General features: G+C 47.1%; 1 protein-coding gene across 1 annotated transcript; it reads left to right on the forward strand.

Annotated features, from left to right (window-relative positions):
• The first annotated feature begins 513 nt into the window (after positions 1-513).
• Positions 514-21,318, forward strand: Got1 (glutamic-oxaloacetic transaminase 1). The gene is made up of 9 exons (XM_057778896.1): positions 514-732; positions 8,287-8,468; positions 14,159-14,282; positions 14,704-14,816; positions 15,105-15,209; positions 16,856-17,006; positions 17,093-17,258; positions 18,357-18,499; positions 20,516-21,318. The coding sequence occupies exons 1-9, from the start codon at positions 615-617 to the stop codon at positions 20,653-20,655; spliced, it is 1,242 nt and encodes a 413-aa protein (XP_057634879.1). The 5' UTR covers positions 514-614; the 3' UTR covers positions 20,656-21,318.
• The last annotated feature ends 280 nt before the right edge of the window (positions 21,319-21,598 follow it).

A 21,598-nucleotide genomic window follows, 5' to 3' on the forward strand; every position in this document is an offset into this window, starting at 1 on the left:
GTCAAGGTCACCCGCGCTCGGGTACAGCGTGTCCAGGTGGACCACTCGAGTTCTGCGCACAAATGCCGGGGACTTAGCTGTCAGTCCGGCCTGGACAGCTCGGGAACGTGCGCACTGCCAGGGCCTGGCGGGGACAACCACCTGCTCAGCGGGTACAGGAACATTTGTCCTCTGCAATTCCCACGGGCGGCCACCTCCCCAGGTCTCCAGGCCCCATAAGGTCAAGGAGTATGTCCTCTGGGGACACCAGCCATCCGCAACATCCTCATCACCCTAAGGAATAAAAGCCTCAGCGATTGGAGCAGGCTATGCCAATCATCCTTGTCCCCGCCCACACCTCCACCGGTGTAAATCGCACTGGTTGCATCACACGAGCCTCCGATAAGATTCTCTTCTTGAATTGGGTAATAGAGACTTGTCCCGCCTAACCCATCTTTGTCGGGAGGTTATGATTGGCTGACCGCGTTGCCACGTTCCGGACGCGACTCGGCTATTGGAAGCCGTGGGCTGTCCCCGCCCGCCGGTGAAGGTGAGAGTCTCCTCGGGACACCGCGCCGCGCAGCGCACCCAGCAGCTCTGGGCTCGCGCTCGAGATCTCGGCAAATTCCTTCAGGATGGCGCCTCCATCAGTCTTTGCCCAGGTTCCACAGGCCCCTCCAGTTCTGGTCTTTAAGCTCACTGCGGACTTCCGGGAGGATCCAGATCCCCGCAAGGTTAACCTCGGCGTGGGAGGTAAGGATGCAGTGCCCTGGAATGCGAGCAGCATGGGGGGCACCGTGGGAGGAGCCGAGGCTTAGTTTGGTGTTCCCTGAGAGGGGCCCGGGTGAGACGGCTGGGGCCACGAGGCCGTCCACCAACCTACCCATTTTGCAGATCGTGACACGGAGTCCTAGGAAAAAGGCAGTGTGTTCAAGGTCACGCAGAACAGGTGTAGCATCTGGAACACAAACGCGGTTTTCTGTTTCTCCATCCTGTGTTCTTTATAGTTCATGTTGCAAAGCAGTGAGATGGCCAGGGATTGTAAGGAAGGAGAAGCCTGGTAGCCTTGGGGTCATGGTCAGCCGGGAAACGGGAATGAAAGAGCTGTTAACCTTGTGGAACTGTGGTCTGGGCTGGGTGAGCAGCCGGTACCAGTTAGGAAGCCTGTCACACCACGTGAGGGAAGATCTCGGTTTGGTTTATTCTCAGATGAGGTGCAGTTCAGCTCAGGGCTCACACATCTGGGGCTTCATTTCCTTGAACCAGTTTAGCCTTCTGCTAAGGACGTTTGTGTTGGAGAGTGCCTGAAACTCCTTTTAACTGGAGCCTCCAGCGACTTTGTTGTAACTGCCACTTTGATGCGGGAGGCTCTATGGAGCCTGGTTTGCGTTGGTCCATATACAGAGGCCAGCCAACCAACGGCAGAAAAGTGAGCACGGTGGTGGGTGACAGCCTGAAGATGCTAGAAGGTTTGGAAGAAGAAACAATTGTTTTGTTGCCGAGGGTGATGTGAAGGGGATTCAGAATCAAGATTCTTATATGCACAACCCTTCACACACACACACACACACACACACACACACACACACACACACACACCATCAAGGAACAGGAGGGGGTGAGAGAAAATCCTCAGGGCTGTTGTATTGACGGTGGGCGATGGCGCATGGACATAAATGACATATATCATTTTCTCATCTTTTATGTATGTTTGAAACTTCTCAAAATAAAGCATTAAAAAGTCAGTGTTAGTTGTTCCTCCAGTGGAGGGAAATATGATGTTTTTAGCAGCCAGCAGGACAGGAGAAATGCTGACGGTCTTGACTAGAAATCAGAATACTCACTGTATAAGCTCTTTATTTAAACCCAGTGCAGAACCTCCGAGTGTTTATTTACAGCCTGATTTATATAGAAGAACTGATGAGGTCGAGGGCCTTGGCCCATCTTCCAGGGTTTTTGTGGAGACTAAACACAATCGCAGGCTTTGAATGAGGGCTGGCGTATAAGCAGGAGTTATATAACCAGCTATTTCTGTTGCTGTTCGGCGTTTCTTTGAGTGGGTCTCTTAAAAAAGAAAGTTGAATGAAAATTATCAGCCTAAGAACTGAAAAACAAAATAATTTATGATGTTGGTTCAGGAATAAAATACACATGCACACAAAAACCTCCCTGCTATAGCATCCAGGCCAGACAACCCGAATCAGCCGTTAGCAAGATTCCCATCTCAGCAGTGATGCCTTTTGCCACTTTTTCCAGGAACCTAAGAACAGGAGTGAATGAGTTGTTCATGTCAGTGTACTTTCTGTCCATAGCACTTCTGGGAGCTGTTTTGTGACTGTCCTGTTTGCAAGGAAGGAGGCTGAAGCCCAGGGGAAAGTATAGTTTGACCCCTAGGTGGAAGAGCTGGGATTCTAGCCATGTCCTAGGCCCCAGGGTCTCTGGCCTCTTCTCGGCTTTGCATACTTTCAGCTGGCCTGGGGGTAGCCAGTAACCTGCAGGGAGAAGAGGCAGGAGCCCTGGGTACCCGGTGCCAACTGTGGTCTAATGAGGGTTATTTAATGCCTTTGAAGCCGAGGTAGAATGGGGTATTAGGAATGAATGACAATTAGAATCTATCAAAAGTCTACTCCAAGATTGCCCAGCACACTCTTTTAAGAGGGTAAATCTGCGGTGTGGGGTAATTGTATTGACCCTATCAATTAACCGTGGAGTAAGAGAACAATTACGTGTGACATGTGACATGTAGATGAAAGTCATTTGGTCATTACTGTGACCTGTTCTGTGTGGGTGCTAGGTGGCAGATTGGCGTGTACTCTGAGCAGAGTAGAATAAACAGTCTCCTGCATGTGCATGTCCTGTTTTATGTATACATATACGCCAGCACACTCTTGGTCAAGGAGATTAATTAATTGCTGACTGTGAGATGATGCTTACTCCCAAGGTCAAAGGTAATGGGAGCTCCTCCTCTCCCATTCCAGCGATGCTGGACAGTTTTAGAATAAGCTGCTACTGTAATCTCGTTAAGCTGGTTCCCACTCACAGACAGTTGCCCCAGAGATTTTTCTGCCTGCCGAGCTAATTTCAATAGTTTTCTTGTCATTAAACAGAGCAGTGGGTCTTCTTTTTTCGCTGTTAAGCACAATGCTTATGGAGCTTTGGGCTTAGTGTTTCTCAAAGCCTCTGACTGCAGTGCCTTTAAGGATAGACAGATACAAGTCTATCCTGATGGCAAAATCCTCCCCTGCTCCCAGTACCGTGAGTGTATATATTCATGTAAAGGCCAGCTCTTGACACTGTGTGTCTTGCACAATTGCTTTTTACCTTTTCTTTTGGGGCAGTGTTTCTCCCTGAACCCGATGCTCACTCACTGATGGCATGGCTAGCGGGCCAGTGAGCTCAGGGATTTGTTTGTCTCCTCTGTTCCAAGCTTTAGGTTACACACCATGATGCTCAGTTCTTTATGTGGGTGCCTGGGATCTGAGGTCCTGTCTCATGCATGTGTGATAGGCACAGAGTAGACTGAGCCATCTCTCCAGCCTCCAGTTCCTTTTTTTTTTTTAATTTGAACTTACCCTTCTTTTGGTCTAGTTAGTTTAGTAGTTGTTTTCAGTGGGGCTCCTCCCCTCTTCAGATATCAGTTGTTGGCTTGATGGATGTGTCAGGTGTTTCTCAGAGCACGGGGTGGAGAAGGGTCTCAGAGGCATAGGTGCAGGGGCTCTTGGGTGTGGCTGGGTGAGGGAGGTGGCGCCAGTAGGGGGAGGTGATGAGGGTGATAGTTGGACCATTTAACCCTGTTCTTCCTTTCTGCAAAGCAAGAGCTGGGCCTGCTCTTCACCTGTGAGACTGCCTCGGAAGCTCACTCAGGAAGAAAGGCCAGGCTCACCGGGTAGATCTCAGCAGCATGTTGATAAGGAGGCTCCTGATAGAGGCTCTGGGCCGAGCACTTTGCGATTTCCTTAGGCATCACCTGTTAAAATCAAAAAGAAAGGAAGCGAGAACTCAGAAGTTCCAGCCTAACTCTTCTTATCTTTGGCAAATAATTTCTGGCCTCAGTTTCCTGATTCCTAATACCCATCTATTTTGTGGTTTGTTAAAATAATTAAATGAGAGTCAAGAAATATGCAGAGTATTTAGTAAATCCTTGTTATTACCATGGTTTCAGTTCCCACTAGTGTCTATAATTATGAGATCTTTCCACCGTGTGTCTCCTCGCCTAGTACCCTTCCTCTTCTTCATCATAAGTCCTGTATCTTCATCAGCCCCCCCACCCACCCACTTTTAATCCAGACTAGATGGGTATTGGGATCACCAGCAACACTTTCCCAGCCCCACCTGTATATGTTTGTTCTCTGGGTTCCAGTTTTATGTCCTCACAAGTCCATCTGTGTATCATCCCTTTCTTTATCCCCCATCGTCACTGCCTTAGTTCACATCTTCATTATCTCTCTTCTGGATCATTTCTGGAGCCTTCCGACTTAGCCGCGCCTCTTGGTCCTCTGGAGTCTGTTTTCCGTTGTCTCCTCCAGGCGATTCTGTTAAACTGTACAGCTCCTGATGTGACTGCTTTTGGATGTCCCAGAAGATCCTTGACAGAAAGTCCCCAGACCATGAGCTCCCTGCGGTTCCTCCTTCCCTGCTGGTCCCTCATAGAGTCTGCTCCCAATGCAGGAAAATACAGAACCTCAAATGTCTCATGCCGTCCCGTTCCTGAGGACCTGGCACAGTTGTTCGTCCAACTAGGATGTAACCTCTTCCCTCATCTGCCTTTTAAACCCTTCTTGATTTACCTCTCAAACGTCATCCTCCGTAGGGTCTTCCCTGACCCAGCATGGAGAATTTAAGCCCAGAGTGCTGTGTTTCCTAGAAGAAAGGATATCTCGCTGTAGCTTTTTCTAGCCGGTGCCTGGTCAAGGCAGTGAGCGCCCATGGAATGACGAGATGAGGGATGGGAGGATGAGCAGCAGGAACGAAACAGGACGGCAATAAGAACTCCCCAGGAGAGACGCATGGTGGCTATCCACAACGCTGGCTTTCTTTGCTCCAGTCATTCAGGAGCAATTTACAATCCTGCTTCACTAAGATACGCAACACGCTAGGGTAGGACTGAACCTGGGAGAAATTGGGCAACGAGAAGGAAGCCGCTGAATTAGGCAATCCGCCTTTTCTCTAGTACAGCTAACAGTGCCTCTTCCCAACCCCCTTCTCCAGCATTGCAGGTGTTTTTTGTTTTGTTTTGTTTTAAGTTTTTAGTGTATATAGCAATGGTAAGAACAGCAGTACAATGGCTTTTTTCTACTTACTTTACAATAATTTAGGAATGACATTATAAATATTAACATACAGCATATCTATGTTATCTTGTATGTAATACCCAGTCATAGATCTGAAGTTAATGGCCCTGGCTTTTCTAAAAAGGCTCACATTTGGTGGGTCTGGATTATCCTTTCTGTGTGGTCCAGGCATGCATCCATTCTGTGACCCTTGAAGTGGTCTTGAGCGGTAGGGCTGCCCCAAGAACCACCTCTTTACAATTGTCTCCAAACATGCCATCCAGTTTGTTCAACTCTTCTTACCAGGACTGATGTAACCTCCTCCTTTCCCAACATTGAATTCCTTTTCAAAGGATGAAGGTTCGGTAGTATTGACATTTACAGTAATGGCATCCTCTCTAAAATCCATTCCCCAGAGACTTCCAGGAGTACTGGGTGGTGTAGCCTTGGCGCCTGACTTGGTGCTCTGGGCCAGGAATACCTCTTTCTCAGAAGTAGGTATTTTGGTCTTTTTCCTTTAACCAACAAGCCAACAGTGAGCAGCTGTTGTCATCCGTAACTATTCTGGCAAGTGATGTATCTTTATGTCTCCAGTCCACCCTTTTCATCTGCCTAGTTCCCAAATCCCCCCCTCTCCGTATAGCTCCAGAAGTTTCCCATGACATAACAGCAAATATAACTTCTTGTATTTGGTAATATACACCGCTCTGTACACTGGTCTGTCCCTTGCTTTTCTCGCTTGATCTCCCCTTCGTATTTGTACACAGAAGGCAGCTTTGCTCTTTTCTACAGCTGCCTAACTGATGAATAAACCAGATTTTATTTTGCCAGTCTCATGTTGGACACCCAAGTTGTTTACGATCGTAGGATATTAAAGCAATACTTCAGTGGACCACCTAGTACATAGGTCATCTCACATGCTGACAGAACATCTGTAAGATGCAGGCTGGAATGGAAGGTGCTGATGTGTGTGTGTCTGGACAGATGCTTCCAAGCTGCTCTCCACAGCTCTTCACGAAGGTCACCAGTTTACATTTGAACCAGCCGTGTGCAGAGCGTCCGCTTCCCCACAGCCTCCCGAGTATTCCCAGCATGAATGTGCACTTTGTGTCTCAAGGTGGTTTTCATTTGCGTCTCTTTTACCATAAATGCAACTGGAAATTTTTCTTGTGTTTGAGCCATTTACAACATTACCATGGGGTGAGGAAATACTCTATGTATGAATTATTAATTATTAACCATGATTTTAATTATCTGCTATTAGAAACGTTGTGTTGAATATTTTTATATCACTAGCATGAGCATATTTATAGAAAATACTTCTAAATGTAAAACTACTAAGCCAAAATGTGTTCAACAAACAAAGTACTTTATAAACTATAATCCCATTCCAAGCAGTATGTCTATTTTCTATTTGGTCGGCTAACTGTATTTTCCAAATATGTGACATCTGTGAATCTGAGAAGTGTGTCAGTGCATCATGAAAATGTGACGACCGTCAAACTGCGATAGCCACGCCCCCGCCTACAGCCTCTGGGTTAGCCAGTCAGTCTCAAGAGTATGACTGATAGCATTCAGCTAATCAAACTAACTCCCTTCAACAAATATAAGAAGTTTACCTAATCAGGAAGAACCTGATTTTTACCCATCAGAATACTTACTGATGAGAAGAGATACTCATAAAATAGGTTCAAGAGGAAAAAAGGCGCATGTTGAAAACCCCTGTGATGGTAAGATCCATATTTTATGAACGAGTATGCATACTGGCAGTGAAGATGAGAAGGTTGTACGCTCCTGTCCGGAATGCTGCGATTGTGGCGTTCATTTACCCTTGGCTTACCTGAACTTACAGTTAACGTGTGCTGTTCAGTAAGTAAGACACCCTAAAATATGAGTTTCTTCAAAGACAGGGATGCCAGTTGGACAGAAATTAACAAGATAAAATGTAGTCCGAATCACTGTTAGAATCTGGTTTCAGTGCAGGCGTAGGGTTGTTGACTGGCTTACACAGTGGAGTACAGAGGGAAGTGACCCCTGTTGGCAATCAGGTCAGAGAGACAGGGTCAAGGCCAAAGCAGCCGGCCTGCTGAAGCTGCAGCCCAGCAGAACTTTAGAGGTGTGTGTGTGTGTGTGTGTGTGTGTGTAATCAGAAGTAGGCCCAAGGACATGCTAAGTACTCTGAAATGTGGAAGAGACGCTTAGAGGTTTACTATGTAGGCTCGTTAAATGCTGTGAAATAGAGAAAGTTAGATCAGTACGGGCGACGTGAGGTAGCTGGTGTGTATGAACAGTGACAATGGTAAACTCTGGCGGATTTCAAAATACACAGAGAGGACAAAGATGTGCTTTAGTGGGTCCTTGGTCATTGCGTAACCGCTGCTGGACACCAGGCACAGGACATCGGCTTCCTGTGTGATATGCTTCTTTCTGCACCTTTGGGACGACTGGAGGAGGCAAACATCCTTCGATGTTCTCCGTTCTCCGTGTTTGTGTTTGGAGGTGCAGAGATTTTGTGAAGTAGTTCCAAGCCAGATGTGTCCTAGTATGACATTGTCATTGTCTCCAGACCTGTTTGGTCACGTTCATAGCTATGCTGGGACACATGAGGCTGTGGACTGCAGTTTGGACCTGACCTAGGCTTTTGTGGAACTCACTTGGAGGCGTGGTTATAGAGACTGATTGCTCTCTTGGTATCTGCAGCATTCAGAGACGGCTGAGGTTCATAGTCATCTCCCTCTCTCTTGACCGGTATCTGTGATGTTCCAGTTTTTATCTCAGCATCCTGATTCTGGAGATCACATTAAAAACTGCGTGATCCGCCCGGGGTAAAAGCAGGGCTGTCCTGTGTGCCCACCACTAACCCAGTACTTGGTCCAGCATGTGAATGCACTTTGTATTTCTGTCTCTATTCTGCTTTGACCAGAAGCTGGTGGAATTTTCTCTTTGCAGAAAGCAGTAGAATTTTCTCTGTTCGCAGTTCTATACTCCGGCTTCGACGATACCTGAGATTCATGTATATCTCTTTTTTTGTACTCAGCATACCGCACGGATGATTCTCAGCCCTGGGTTTTGCCAGTAGTGAGGAAGGTGGAACAGAAGATCGCTAATGACAGCAGCCTCAACCACGAGTACCTGCCTATCCTGGGCCTGGCAGAGTTCCGAACCTGTGCTTCTCGCCTCGTACTTGGGGACAACAGCCCTGCTCTCAAGGAGAATCGGGTGAGTTTGGGGTATGAATAGTTTCTGTGAATGTTTAAAAAATAAGAAAAATAGAAAAGTCAGTATCTTTGAAGGTATTGAAATTTATGTCTTGAGAATTGTCAGAAAATAAATTTTTGTTATTTGTTTCTTTGAAGGCAAGCTGACCTCTTTTAAATTTTATTTATTTACTGATTTTGTGGGGGGGGGGGCGGTATTTTGCTTGCATGCACAGCTGTGCTTCCTGTGAGTGCCTGATGCCCAAGGAGGCCAGAAGAGGGCATTGGATTCCCCTGGGACTGGAGTTGCAGATGGTTGTGAGCTGCCATGGGGGTGCTGGGAATCGAATCCAGGTCCCCTGTAAGAGTATCCAGTGTTCTTGAGGACTGCGCCATCTCTCCAGCCCAGCAAATGCATTTTTAATGGCCGTGAGCAGGCAGTGTGGCTACGTCCAGAGCTCAGCTTCACTTGATGAGTTTTGCCCAGTACATCATCAGGCAGTAGTTACTGATGGAATCCCAAGAGTCTGGGGCCATATAGACACATCTCTGCCACTGCTTTTGGCTATAGGCAAGTGATTTACCTACTTGGTTTCTGTATCTTCAATTTAGAGAGAAGATAATCTGTAGCTCATAATCCCACTAGGAATTCTCGCATAGGGGCTTTCTGAAAGTATATGCAGGATTTTGTTTATTTCTGGGGGAAAAGTTTCCTTAATTTTAACCAGAATCTCAGAAGGTGTCGGTGGTCCCTCAACACTCAAGACCCAGAATTCCTGCCCTGCTGTATGTTTGGTGATTCTTCTAGCCTTTCCCTCAGTGGCTCTCCTTTCACTGTGTGCTACAACTACAGATGTGTGGAAACATGTGAAGGATGGTGTGTGTTGTGAGTGGACGCTGTGTGATAGGCAGTGTGTGGTAAGAAGTGGTAATGAAAAGATTTGAGGGAGATGAGGGAGAGAGAGACCCTTGAGGCTGCAGGTGGAACTTGAGCTGTGTTTGAAGGATGTGTGTACCCAGCCAGGGCTCCGACTCATCTGTTGCCATATAGTAGTATTACCTGTGAGTTTGTAAACTGTACCCTGTGAACCCCATGCCAAGCCATTTTGATCAGAATCCTGGAGGGGCACGGCCCTCTTTTCTCCCCACAACCTGCAATGGGATTATTTTTAAAACGTGCCCCCATCGACTCCAAAGTACCTGCAGGTTTGAAAACCGAGAAGTAGAGAAGATAAGCAATCAGCAGTACTGCTCTTGGGACAGGCGTGTGGGGAGTGGCCCAGGGACAGAGGTAGTCAGAAGCCAGTCTAGGTTGTAAAGACACTTGCCTAAAGACCCAAGTTTGTGCAGGGCTTACCTAACGAAAGTGTTGTTTGAAGGCGTAAACCTGGCTGGGTGGGTGGAAAGGGACGAGCCATAGTCCGGTCAGGTGTTGTGCAATTGGAACCAGCTGCCCTTGATACCTTCCAGGCCACGTTGTAATGCAGGCCACGGGTCACACCTTGAAAAGGCCACATTTGTGGAGTCACGCGAGGTGTCCTCACCTGTTGTTTATGGAAGCACGTTCCTCTCCAGGTGCCCTGATAAGCCAAATGTCAAGGTGAAGTTAAGGTTGTACACATAGCACACGCGCCTTCCTGCTCGCCTCTTGCAGGAGGCAGGCTCTGGCGAAGGTCTTGGAACCCAGGCACTGATTAGACAAGTAATCGAAGTTTGGACTAGGTTTCTGTGGAAGGCTTTGACCTGCCTCAGGGAACTGAAGGTGTGAGATATAAGTGTTCATGGGGAGGGGTGGCTTTAAAAGCTGCCCTGAAAATCCAGTGTTTCCCCAGAAAGTGAAGAGTCTTTTTAAGAACATATAATAGTTGTATTAATCGTCTAAGAATTTCATGCATTGTATTTTGAGTGTACTCAGCTCCATTTCTTTGAGATCCACCCCTCCCCGACTCTGACTTTGTGCTTTTTGCTTTTTTAAAAAATAATACCCCTAGTCCAGTTTGTACTGCCCGTGTACGCATGGGGCCAACCAGGCTACCTACCAGTGGCCATAGCCTTAAGAAAAACTGACCTTTTCTTCCTCCAGAAGCCATCAGCTCTCAATAGCTCCCCAATTGGGGTGGGGGCTCATAGACTCCTTCACACTCCGTGCTAGAGTGTTGACTGGCGTGGTCTTCTTATACAGGCGGCCACAGCCGCTGTGGGCCCACGAGGCAGGGTCCAGAACGTACTGTGTTGCTCCAGTCCTCTCCAGCCTCTGACTCTTTTCTCACCCCCTCTTCAGCAGTCCCTGAGCCTGGCGTGTGTGTATGTATATGTGTGTGTGTGTGTGTTGTGTGTGTTACAGATGTCCTATTTGTGGCTGAACACTCTACTGACAATTACTCTCTGCAGTTTGACCAGTTGTAGACGATCTTAATGTAGTTTGAAAGTGAGCAGCTGGGGGTGGGGGGTCTGGCTCTGCATAGGCCATAGATTAATTAGTTGGGGCAGTTGTTGGCAGATGAGAGGCTATGCTGGGGAGCTGCTTCCTCTAAGAAGACTGCATTCTCACGTGGTTACTTTGTTGGCAGTGTTCCTCTGTTCATGGATCTGGGTTTTGAGCTCTTAAGACTCCAAACTCATGGCCTTGACCTGGGAACAGAGCCTTGGTCTAGTTCATCTACATTGTCTTTTGATTTCAGAACCTAATCATCAGTCTTATTGGCCTCAAATACATAAAGTTACTATCTGGGATACTTCCCAGCATGCCTTGCCCTAGGTACCAGCTGCTCGCTCTCTCTCTTTCTCTCTCTCTCTCTCTCTCCCCCTCTCCTGGAAGTTCTCTCCATGACTTAGTTCGGCCCGCCATCAGCTCATGTGGTCTTACAACAGCCTCATTGACTTTCTGGCCTCGAGTCTCCTTTTCCTCCCAGTACGATTTCCACACAACAGCTGGAGAGCTTCCCTATCAAAAGAGCTGATTGTGCCACCTGCTTCTGCCCTCCCCATGGTGCACCTCCACTGCTGCCCTGAGAATTTGCTCCAGCCGGATCCTGCCATCCTAAGAGCATTGCTGTTCCTCAACCCCACAGGCCCTTCAGGACTCAGAACCCTTGCCTGGCCTTTCCCACTGTGTGGAATGCCCTTCCTTTGCCTCCCCAGCTCTCTCATCCCTGCCTATAAGACCTTTAAGACCTGACCAAGGGTCACCTCTGTGCTGAATCATCCACTTTCTTAGGTGTGGCCAGTTCTTTAGTTCTCTTGAATTATGGTGTGACTGTTGACTGTGGGAATAGCAGAACTCACTGTGTTTTAACTATGTCTAATTAGAAAATGTCCTTATTTTATTTTGTGTGTGTGAGTGTTCTGCCTGCATGAATATGTGAGCCACGCGTGTGCCTGGTGCCCATGAAGGTCAGAGGAGTGTTTCGGTTCCTCTGGAACTGATTTCAGATGGCCGTGAGTCACTTTGTGGGTTCAGGAAACTGAAACCGGGTTCTCTTGCAAAGAACAGCGACTGCTGAGCTGTTTCTCCAGCACCCTGAGATGTCTAATTTTATAAGCCTTTTCTCAGACAGCGTGTGATCCTGGCAGGGACCATGGCTTATTTACTCTGCACACATTTCGTATTTTAGCTCGTGGGACTTCTGAGAGTCTCGGATGTTCGAGTTAGTCATTCACTTGCTTGTCAGAAGGGCTGGACACTTGGCTAGATGCTACTAGTATCCAGGTGACCATCCAGACAACCTTTGCTTCAGCTTACTGTGTTAAAGTTGACAGAGCCGTAGAGAGAGAGGAGAGGGAGGCATGCTAGCCGTGGCGAGGGAGGGAGGCTGGATTCAGTTTTAACTGGCGTGGACAGGATAGGAAGAGGAGTAGTGGAGAGAAGCCATGAAGGACAACAGAGTCGAGCAGTAATGTTGTCCCCCTATACAGCGCCCTTTCAAGGTTGAACATTAGTTCAAGTTCTGGGACTTTCACTGTTCCTTACTATTTTTCCATTTTCAGACTTTAGGACTCCAACAAAATGTCCCTTTCATCTCCTGTAGAGCAGTGTCCACATAGCCAGGAGATGCGGAGCCTGTCTTGTCCGCCTTTAACCTTTCAGCTCCTTTGTTCTGGCTACTTCTGCTCTCTGCGTAGCAACTTGAACCAAGGTGACTGACTCCAAGAATTGTCTGAACTTATTTCCTTAGATATTATCTAGTTTCCTTCTTACCAAATATATAGGACTTTCTCAGTTAAAATTTAGTTTCTACAAAGACCAAATTGCTAACTTTATTTATTCATAAAAAGCGGTTTCTGTTGATTACTGGTGTTTAGAGTAACTTACGTTGCACTGAAGCCGTCTAGTCTTTAAATCTTCAGGACATGATGATTTGAATGTTTGATATTTCATGTGTCATATACGTTAGGAGTGCCAGGTAGCTTGTGTTAGTGAAGTGGGCTCATGTTTTTAAGGAGCATTTTCAGTTCTGTGTTTGCTTCTGGAACAGGAGGGAGGGCTGAGCTAGCATCAGGATTCCCTCCCCCTACTGTTTTCCTTTGCTATCTTTTAGTATTAGTGTTAGCTTAGTGCCCAGCTCTGTGCTTCCCCCCACCCCCGCCCCCAAGATAAGGTTTCTCTGTGTAGCCCTGACTGTCCTGGAACTCACTCCGTGGATCAGGCTGGCTCAAACTCAGAAATCTGCCTGCCTTTGCCTCCCAGATATTGGGATTATATGCCACCACTGCCGGCTCACTCTCTTTTTAAGTTACATGTTGCTGGGGTTTGAACCTGGAGCCGTCCACATGCTAGGCAAATGCCTACCACTAAACTACATCCCCAGACACTTCCTTTTCTCTCTAGATTTTTTTCCACGTGCTCCTTTTGTTCTCCTTACTCTTGTAGACATATTAGGAAACATCTAATTTATGTCATTTCTATGCTGAAGGAGTTATGCTGAAGCCTCACTAGAATTTGAAGGTCAAATCAAAGAGGTACATGGAGTGACATACAGAAGACAGAGTGACCAGATCCAGGGCGGGAAGACCTCATTTCGTGCCCACCCGTGACTCTAACCTGCTCTCTGTCCTTTTGCAAACCATTTATTTCTCTCAATCTGTTTCCTCATTCGTCAACTGGGGACATAGAATTTACTTTGAGGGGTGTGTGAGGACCAAATAAGACCCTGTGTGGAAATACTTTTGGTAGTGGTAAAACGGGGTTTCTAGTATTGCCCATAATAGGACTCAGAGCTGAGAGGAAACTGAAGGAGAGAAGAATCTGCCTGTTATCTTTGTTAGGGAGAACACATTTCCAGGGGCTAATAAACTGTGTCACGGGCCAGCTCAAGTGTATTTCCAGGACTCCTCCTAAAAGGAGTGCTCTTGGGATAGGTATCATGAACAGATGGGTTCCCTTCCAAGGCACACACTGCCATGACCTAGGTCCTTCTACCTGTCCTCAGAATGGAAGTTCCTCTTGGAACTGTGAGCTTGAACCTGGCCACCCTGCTCTCTGGCTGGTGACAGAGCAGGGGCTTTATCTCTAACCTTCCCATCTCTGTTTCCCCATTGGTAAACATGAGCGGCTAATAGGATCTTGGTTAATTGTTGGAAGCTCTGATGAACTCCTACATTAGGGGATTTGTAAAGAACGGGCACAAAGTAGGTCATCATTATTGTCTTACTCTTGTGAGTACTAAGTGATGTCACCATCGTCAGTCTGTGACCCCCAATCTTCTCTCTTAGGTCGGAGGTGTCCAGTCTTTGGGAGGAACAGGTGCACTTCGAATTGGAGCTGATTTCTTAGGGCGATGGTACAACGGCATAGACAACAAGGACACGCCCATCTATGTATCTTCGCCAACCTGGGGTGAGCCTGTTAGCCTTGGGAGAGAGAGCAGAGCAGCTGGTAGAGCTAGCCTGAGGACCCTCAGTGACGGTTTGGAAGGGGTAATCTGTATCTAGAAGGCAGCATCCCGAGACAGCTGCTGCTCAGATTTCAGCCGGGGACACCTTTTCCCAGATTCTCCAGTCTTGCATTTTAGCCCATGCTCAGGGCTTCCAGTATAAAGGTGAATGCAGGAGGCAGCACCATAGGCTGCAAGTCTGGAGTTCTTGTAACTGGTTTAACTTGTTCCTGGTACTCTAGCTCAGTAGCTAAGTAGGTACTCTAGCTCACAACGCCCAGTGCACGCCAGTCCTGAGGGCCTGAGGCTCGCCTGTGTTCCTTCTGATTACGCCACCACTTTGTGTTCGTAAAAGCTCCTAACATTTGTCCCATTACTTTTCAGAGAACCATAATGCCGTGTTTTCTGCTGCCGGTTTTAAGGACATCCGCTCCTATCGCTACTGGGACGCGGAGAAGAGAGGCCTCGACCTCCAGGGCTTCCTGAGTGATCTGGAGGTGGGTGGTAGAAAAGAGCAGTGGAGACTTCTGCAGGGTCGGGAGCAGCTGGAAGACTTTTGGATCAGTTGATAAGTGAGAGTCTGAGACTTTTTCTCCAAATCAGATAGTGCTAAATCAGATAGTGCATTTGAAGTAGCGTGTAAGAGAGCGCCCGCTTACGTAAGAGCGAGATGTGAAAAGCTCAGACTGTGGTTGTTGTTTGCCCTTTTATTGGGTCCCGTGTACTGCTGACCATCTCCTGAACTGCCTGCTGTGTCAGAGCTGATGGACCTTCCTTCTCCTCAGGATGCTCCTGAGTTCTCTGTCTTCGTCCTCCATGCCTGTGCACACAACCCAACCGGGACCGACCCGACTCCAGAGCAGTGGAAGCAGATTGCTGCCATCATGAAGGTACCTGCTCTTCCAGAGCATCTGAAACATAGGGCGTATTGCTTAATTTTAGTTAGTTGTTAATAATTATTTAAAACACAGCCTGCTTATTGGAGGATCTGGAAAGTGGAGAGAAGTCTAAAGAAGAAAATAGACATTAACTGTAAATCCTCTTACCCCACCAGACACTAGTAGCGTGTTAGTGGGTGGAATATTGGGGTTTGTGTAGGTTTTAAAACATATATGTTTTATAAAGGTGGAATCATTTTGTTAATATTATTTTTGCAGCATTTCCCCCTTTTATCTCTTTATATGACACCATTTAATGTTTGACAGCGTCAGTTTTCATAGCCATACGATCCTTTCATGAATATGCTGTCTTGGGGATTGAGCAAGTCAGTTGAGGAATGTTCAGGTTTATTTCAGATCTCTTGAACTGATTTATTCACAGAGTGAAACTTGATCTCTTTAGGATGCTTTCTAGACGAGAATTTCTAGCTCAAAATGTATATTCTTCACCAACGTGTTTATGGGATGCTTACGAGGTAACTCTTAGGTATTGAGCATCCCAGGGTCTGGTAGAGAACAGAGCAGGCACAGCCCCTGCTCTGAAGAGCGCATAGCCGGATTGGGAAGACCAGTTTAGTATTAAAGCAGTTCTGATACCGTGAGACGCTGTGTGGCTGAGTTCTGCGCGGTGCACAGCTCGGATTTTGTGGCTGGTGATAGGCTAGTCTTCCTGGAAGAAGTGGTCTCCACACTGAGTCCTGGAAGGGAATTGATGAGAAGACATTGTCTGGAGGGGACTGCTGGAAAGCTGGCAAGGGCAGGGGGGAACATGGCCACAGCCCCACCCCGGCAGACAGTGTGTCTGTGTAAGGAAGTGAAGGACATTTGCATTACTGCCTAGAGTTCTGGGGGATCAAGGGAGGGCAGGCGATGTGTCTAGAGAGTAAATAGGGCTGAGTCTTAAGTTCACCCTGACGACACGGTGTGGAATAGGTCAGAGGGAAGTTAGCTGAGACAGTGTCGGGAGCCATGTGACATCGGACACATGTGGAGCGAGGCTCTCTGCAAGACAGCTGGGAGAGAAGTTGATGCTGCCAGTGCCTGAGAGGGCGTTCCTAGCAACCAGATGAAGTAGGAGGCGGTGGGGAAAGGGAGGTGCGAGCAGCTTCTCAGGAGACTAGGCTGGCAGGGATCAGGGGCTAAGGTGTGCAGGATGAGCTGCAGGATTTGAAAGGTCCACTCAGGCTTCTGGTTTGGACAGTTCAGGGGAGAGAAGAGGTTTGTCCAGTCAGTGCCAAAGCCGCAAGTTCAGCATGGGGGACTCTGAAGAGGCGAGAGCAATTAGAATAGATGGCCTGTTTCGTCTTGGGCAGCTGGTACCTCAGTTATCATGCCAGGAATTCCTGCAGAAGGATCCATTGCCACGGGACAGTGTCCCCGAGCTTCACGCAGCACGCTGTGAAGAAGGGAGGTTGACAAGTGGTCATTTGCTGCTTGCTGTGCAGTGGAACAGATGCGAAGTGGCAGTGGCTAAGTGAGCGCATACAGGACAGTTCAGGGTAGAGCTTCTTCCCAGGCACCAAGTGGGGATGGAAGGGCCCAAGTCTGAGGCTACTTCCAGAGGACATCCTGCTCTGACTTGCTTTCCTTCCTCGCAGCGCCGTTTTCTGTTCCCCTTCTTTGACTCAGCCTATCAGGGCTTTGCATCTGGAGACCTAGAGAAAGATGCCTGGGCTATCCGCTATTTTGTGTCTGAAGGCTTCGAGCTCTTCTGTGCCCAGTCCTTCTCCAAGAACTTCGGGCTCTACAGTGAGTGCCTTCCAGAGTCACTGCCCCGCCTCCCTGCCCTCTCAGTACTGCATCAGCAGCTAAGCCTGGGTCTTATCTCTCCTTAGATGAGAGAGTGGGGAATCTGACCGTGGTTGGAAAAGAATCCGACGGCATCCTGCGGGTTCTTTCCCAGATGGAGAAGATTGTGCGAATCACTTGGTCCAATCCCCCTGCTCAGGGAGCACGAATCGTGGCCTTCACCCTCTCTGACCCTGAGCTCTTTAAGGAGTGGTAAGGGGCTTGGACCCTGACATGTGAGGGTGGGGTGCAGAGCTGCATTGTGAGCTGCATTTGCCTAGGTTTTATCCTTTTATCGTGGGAGAGGCAGAACACCCTTAACCTCTCTGAAATTCAGGTATTTCTATAAAGTGGGACTGGTACCCGTGTTGTGTGTGGTAGCACAGCACCTGAGATGTGCGATAGCCCCGTGATGGATGTTGGTTCCTCGTTCATTCGCTGTCCAGTCCCCTCTGTAAAGCTGAAACGCAGGAGTTCCTGCAAGAATAGATTGTCTGACTTCAAGGCAGTGTGGCCATTCTCGGGCTCTCCCTCTTTTTGCCGTGAATTTACAGGATGATGAAATTTAGCTCCTAGACTAGACATGGTAGAAGAGGCTAGTAATAATAACTAATAAAGGAGTGGTGTCATTGTAACATTATACTTTAACAATTGCTACTTCAATCTTATGAAATCTTCTAGAATTTTCCACTTAATGTTTTCTGACTGTGGTTAACCAAAGATAGCTGAGACCACAGGAAGTGAAACTGCAGAGAAGGGTGAAGACCTGTATTTTATCTTATCTGAGAAGACCGTGGCTTTCCTGTAATGTCTGGTAGATCCATTAGGCCTAATGGAGTACATGGTCCTATTGGTATCAGCACCCCGGTGAAGCGTGACTGGGATTTTAATGCATGACAGCCGTAGTACCACAGAGCAGCACTGGACTCTATCAGGAAGTGCAGTTCTTACTGACCCTTCCTTGTGCCTGTGTCTCTGGCTGTTAGTCCATCTGTCTAGGAACACAGACAGGTACCATAGTAGACAGGTCATGATCTCATGTTAAGTGTTCAATTTAAATTGCAAAATGTTTTGCTTTCTGTTTGTTTGTTTTGGGTTCAGGGTCTTGCTGTGTGGCTTTAGCTGACCTGGAACAGTAGACCAGGCCAGGTTCGAACTCACAGAGATCCGCCTGCCTCTGCCTCCTGAGTGCTGGGATTAAAGGCGTGCGCCACCCACCGCCCAACTAAATTACAGTTTTTAAACTTAGATATTTCTGTGAACCGTCTTTATCTGTGTGAACGGGTGTTGATACCAGTGTCCATGTCTCAGGACAGGTAACGTGAAGACAATGGCTGACCGCATTCTGACCATGAGATCCGAACTCAGGGCACGATTAGAGGCCCTCAAGACTCCCGGGACCTGGTCTCACATCACTGAGCAGATTGGAATGTTCAGCTTTACCGGATTGAACCGTAAGTGGCCTCCAGCCTCTTGAGCACACGTATGTGTGTGGACGCGGTAGTTCTGGGCCTGCTATTGTCAATGGGTCAGATGTTATTTTGGATCAGAACAAGTTAGGTTTTCTTAGTCGTATCTCCTGAGCTATTGGAATCTCAGGAGCATTGTTGTGGTCTGCCCTCCTGACCCATGGTTTTGGTATTTTCATTTTTATGGGTTGGAAAGTGGCTTAGAGCTCACTGGGAAATAACAGGATTTGTAACTTGGATCTTTACTCTATAACCAGTTTCTCATAAATCACTAGGTGCCTTTGGCTTTGCTTTAATCATTTACCTTGATCATAAATACTACATTTGAGTCCTTAGGTACCAAAATTCTTCCTTTTGTTTGTTTTTGCTTTTTCGAGACAGGGTTTCTCTGTGTAATAGCCTTGGCTGTCCTGGAACTAGTTCTGTAGTCTAGACTGGCCACAAACTCACAGAGATCCACCTGCCTCTGCTTCCTGAGTGCTGGGGTTAAAGGTGTGTGCCACCACTGTCTGGCTTGGGACCAAAATTCTTAACAGGTCTTTGGCAGTCTCCAGGTAGTACTCTCAAAAAGATGCTGGAAAGTTATCTCTCCTTGTTATAAATTTAAAAATTGGAGAGGTAGTTGGGATTAAAATCTGATAGGAAATTTATTGGGCATGATTTTGGTCAGCTGTCGGTATTGGTCCCTTATAGAGGAACCATTTATTTAATAAGTAATTACTTTCTGAGCACTTGCTGGGTACTTGCTGTTAGCCTGATGCAGAGTGGCCGCTGACCTGTCCTCTTGGTAACTCTAGTGAGGGATGGATATGTTGGGTTCCGTTGTAGGTGGGAAACTAGAAGCTTCAGCCAAGTGTAATGCTGGGCTGTCGGAATGCTACTTTGAAATGGGCCGAGAAAAAAAAAAACCCAAAGGAGATAAAGGGAAAGACGTGATCAAGATGGTATAGACCCTCTTGAACGACTTTGTGTCGAAATGAGGCTGCCCCAGAAAGCAGCGGATGGCTCACTTAGGTGTAGGTGTCCTCGTGTGGGGTAGAGAATTCATTGGTTGAGAAGTTATTGTGTGCATGCGTAAAAATAGTGATATGCAAATGAGCATTGGGTGCCATCTAAAAGCTTACAAGAAGGGATTAACCCCCCCCTTTTGCTTTAGTCTACTGCTAATCAGAGCAGGAAACGCGGCAGGAAAAGACTGAACCTGGCTGTTCTTAGCGTTTGACACCACTTGCCGTATTTTGAGCAACAGTTCTGGATTTTTCTTCCCCTTATTTTAAACCAATCAGAAGGTACCCTGGCAAAGGCATATCTTCAATGTACAAAAAAGATTATTGCTCCAGGGAGGCTGAGGTTTGAATGGGGATCTGATGGTCCTTGGTCATGGGGTCTGGGTAGTTTCTCAGCCTCTTGGTTCATTCACATGTCATTTATCAATACGTCCTGGTGGGCTCCTGTCACATGTGAAATGCTGGATGGGGGTTGTTAATGGTCTGGGGAAGACACAAAGCTGGTCGTGTAACCAGTTCCTATCAATATACTGTCTTACGTCTGATGGTTATTCTTAACGGGTAGACTTAAGTCTGGTGGGTATTCTCGATGGGCAGACTTATCTCTGGTGGTTATTCTCAGTGGATGAACTTATGTCTGGTGGTTATTCTCAATGGACAGACTTACGTCTGGCAGTTATTCTCAATGGGCGGACTTATGTCTGGTGGTTATTCTCAATGGGAAGGCTGTCTAATGTGCAGGGTCTGGTTGGAAGGTAGTCCCAGATTCACAGCTACCCTTCTGTTATAGTCATATTGTGAGCATCCTGAAAACTGGACACTAAGTACAGACAAGTCTTTCAGGATCTAATAAGTAGTTTTCTATTTGCTGATTGGACAAAGTAGCTCCTTTTGTTTAGCTTGTCTCTGTTAAAGGGGGTAGAGTGCCACTGTGCTGTGGTCTCTGGATATCCACAACTTAACTTACCACTCTGCTCTTCTGTCTTCTTTACAGCCAAGCAGGTTGAATATCTGGTCAACGAGAAGCACATCTATCTGCTGCCGAGCGGTCGAATCAACATGTGCGGTTTAACCACCAAAAACCTAGATTACGTCGCTACCTCCATCCATGAAGCCGTTACCAAAATCCAGTGAAGAAACACCACGTAGTCCACACCACCAAAGCGGTTCTGTGTCACGTCTTCCCTGCCTGTGCAAACCTAGTTGTCCATATCCTGGATTAGAGATGGCCGAGGTGAGGCAGCCGCTGCTGGCCCCACGTGAAGAAGACATTTCTTGAAATGAACTGGAGGCCCAGGCGATTAGAGCCTTTTAGAAACCAGAGCAAATCAAAGTTATTTAAGAATAAAAAGTACTTTGCTATGAGATGTAGTTCCCTTGCCTTCCTCTAGCATTCTGCAGGAGTGCTACGCATGGAACCGTGGGCTTCTGCGTGTTGCTTGACTCTGTACAAAGTCCAGTCCCAAAGATCACACTGTCTGAGGAGCCGGGTGTGACTGTGGGTGTCGGCTGGGGCATTAAAACCTGTCATCTTCACCCAGAGTCTCTTGTCTCCCTGATCTTTCTGCATGGTTGTGTCCCTAGTCTGAGACATTATTTTATTTTATTTTATTTTAGGCATTATGGCAAATATTTACACCATGACACACAGATGGATATACATATTTAATTGAAATAAAAGTCCCACTAAATGGTATTGCTCTTGTGATATGTAGCACCTTGTGATATTTTCTTAGTCTATTCTGTTGTGTTCTGTTTCATTTAAAAAAATAAAAACACTTGTCAAGACACATGGAATGGAGTTTTGTCCCGTTAATGAGTTGTGGCCCGTAATTTAGAATGAACAAAACAGAATGTATTCCTGAAACAGAAAGTTCTAGTGGGACCATGGCTGTGAGTCCGTGTTGCTTTTATGGGTTTATCATCCAGAGGCCAGCCATTTTCTTAAGCAATGAGGATGATGTCATTTAGAGTAATCCTAGAATACCAGGCCTTCCCATAACAGCTGGAGTGAGCGCCTCCTGGCATATTGGAAAAATTACAGCTGCGTGAACATGCCACAGTTTCCAGAGAGCTC

This window comes from Chionomys nivalis, chromosome 8 (assembly GCF_950005125.1).
Source record: "Chionomys nivalis chromosome 8, mChiNiv1.1, whole genome shotgun sequence".
Lineage (NCBI taxonomy): Eukaryota > Metazoa > Chordata > Mammalia > Rodentia > Cricetidae > Chionomys > Chionomys nivalis.

Bases quoted from the DNA above. Each gene is read 5' to 3' on its own strand.
- Got1 (XM_057778896.1), top strand. From the start codon at position 615: ATGGCGCCTCCATCAGTCTTTGCCCAGGTTCCACAGGCCCCTCCAGTT. The intron at 14,817-15,104 runs GTGGGTGGTAGA...CCTTCTCCTCAG, and splicing joins GCTTCCTGAGTGATCTGGAG to GATGCTCCTGAGTTCTCTGT. The intron at 18,500-20,515 runs GTAAGTGGCCTC...TCTTCTTTACAG, and splicing joins CAGCTTTACCGGATTGAACC to CCAAGCAGGTTGAATATCTG.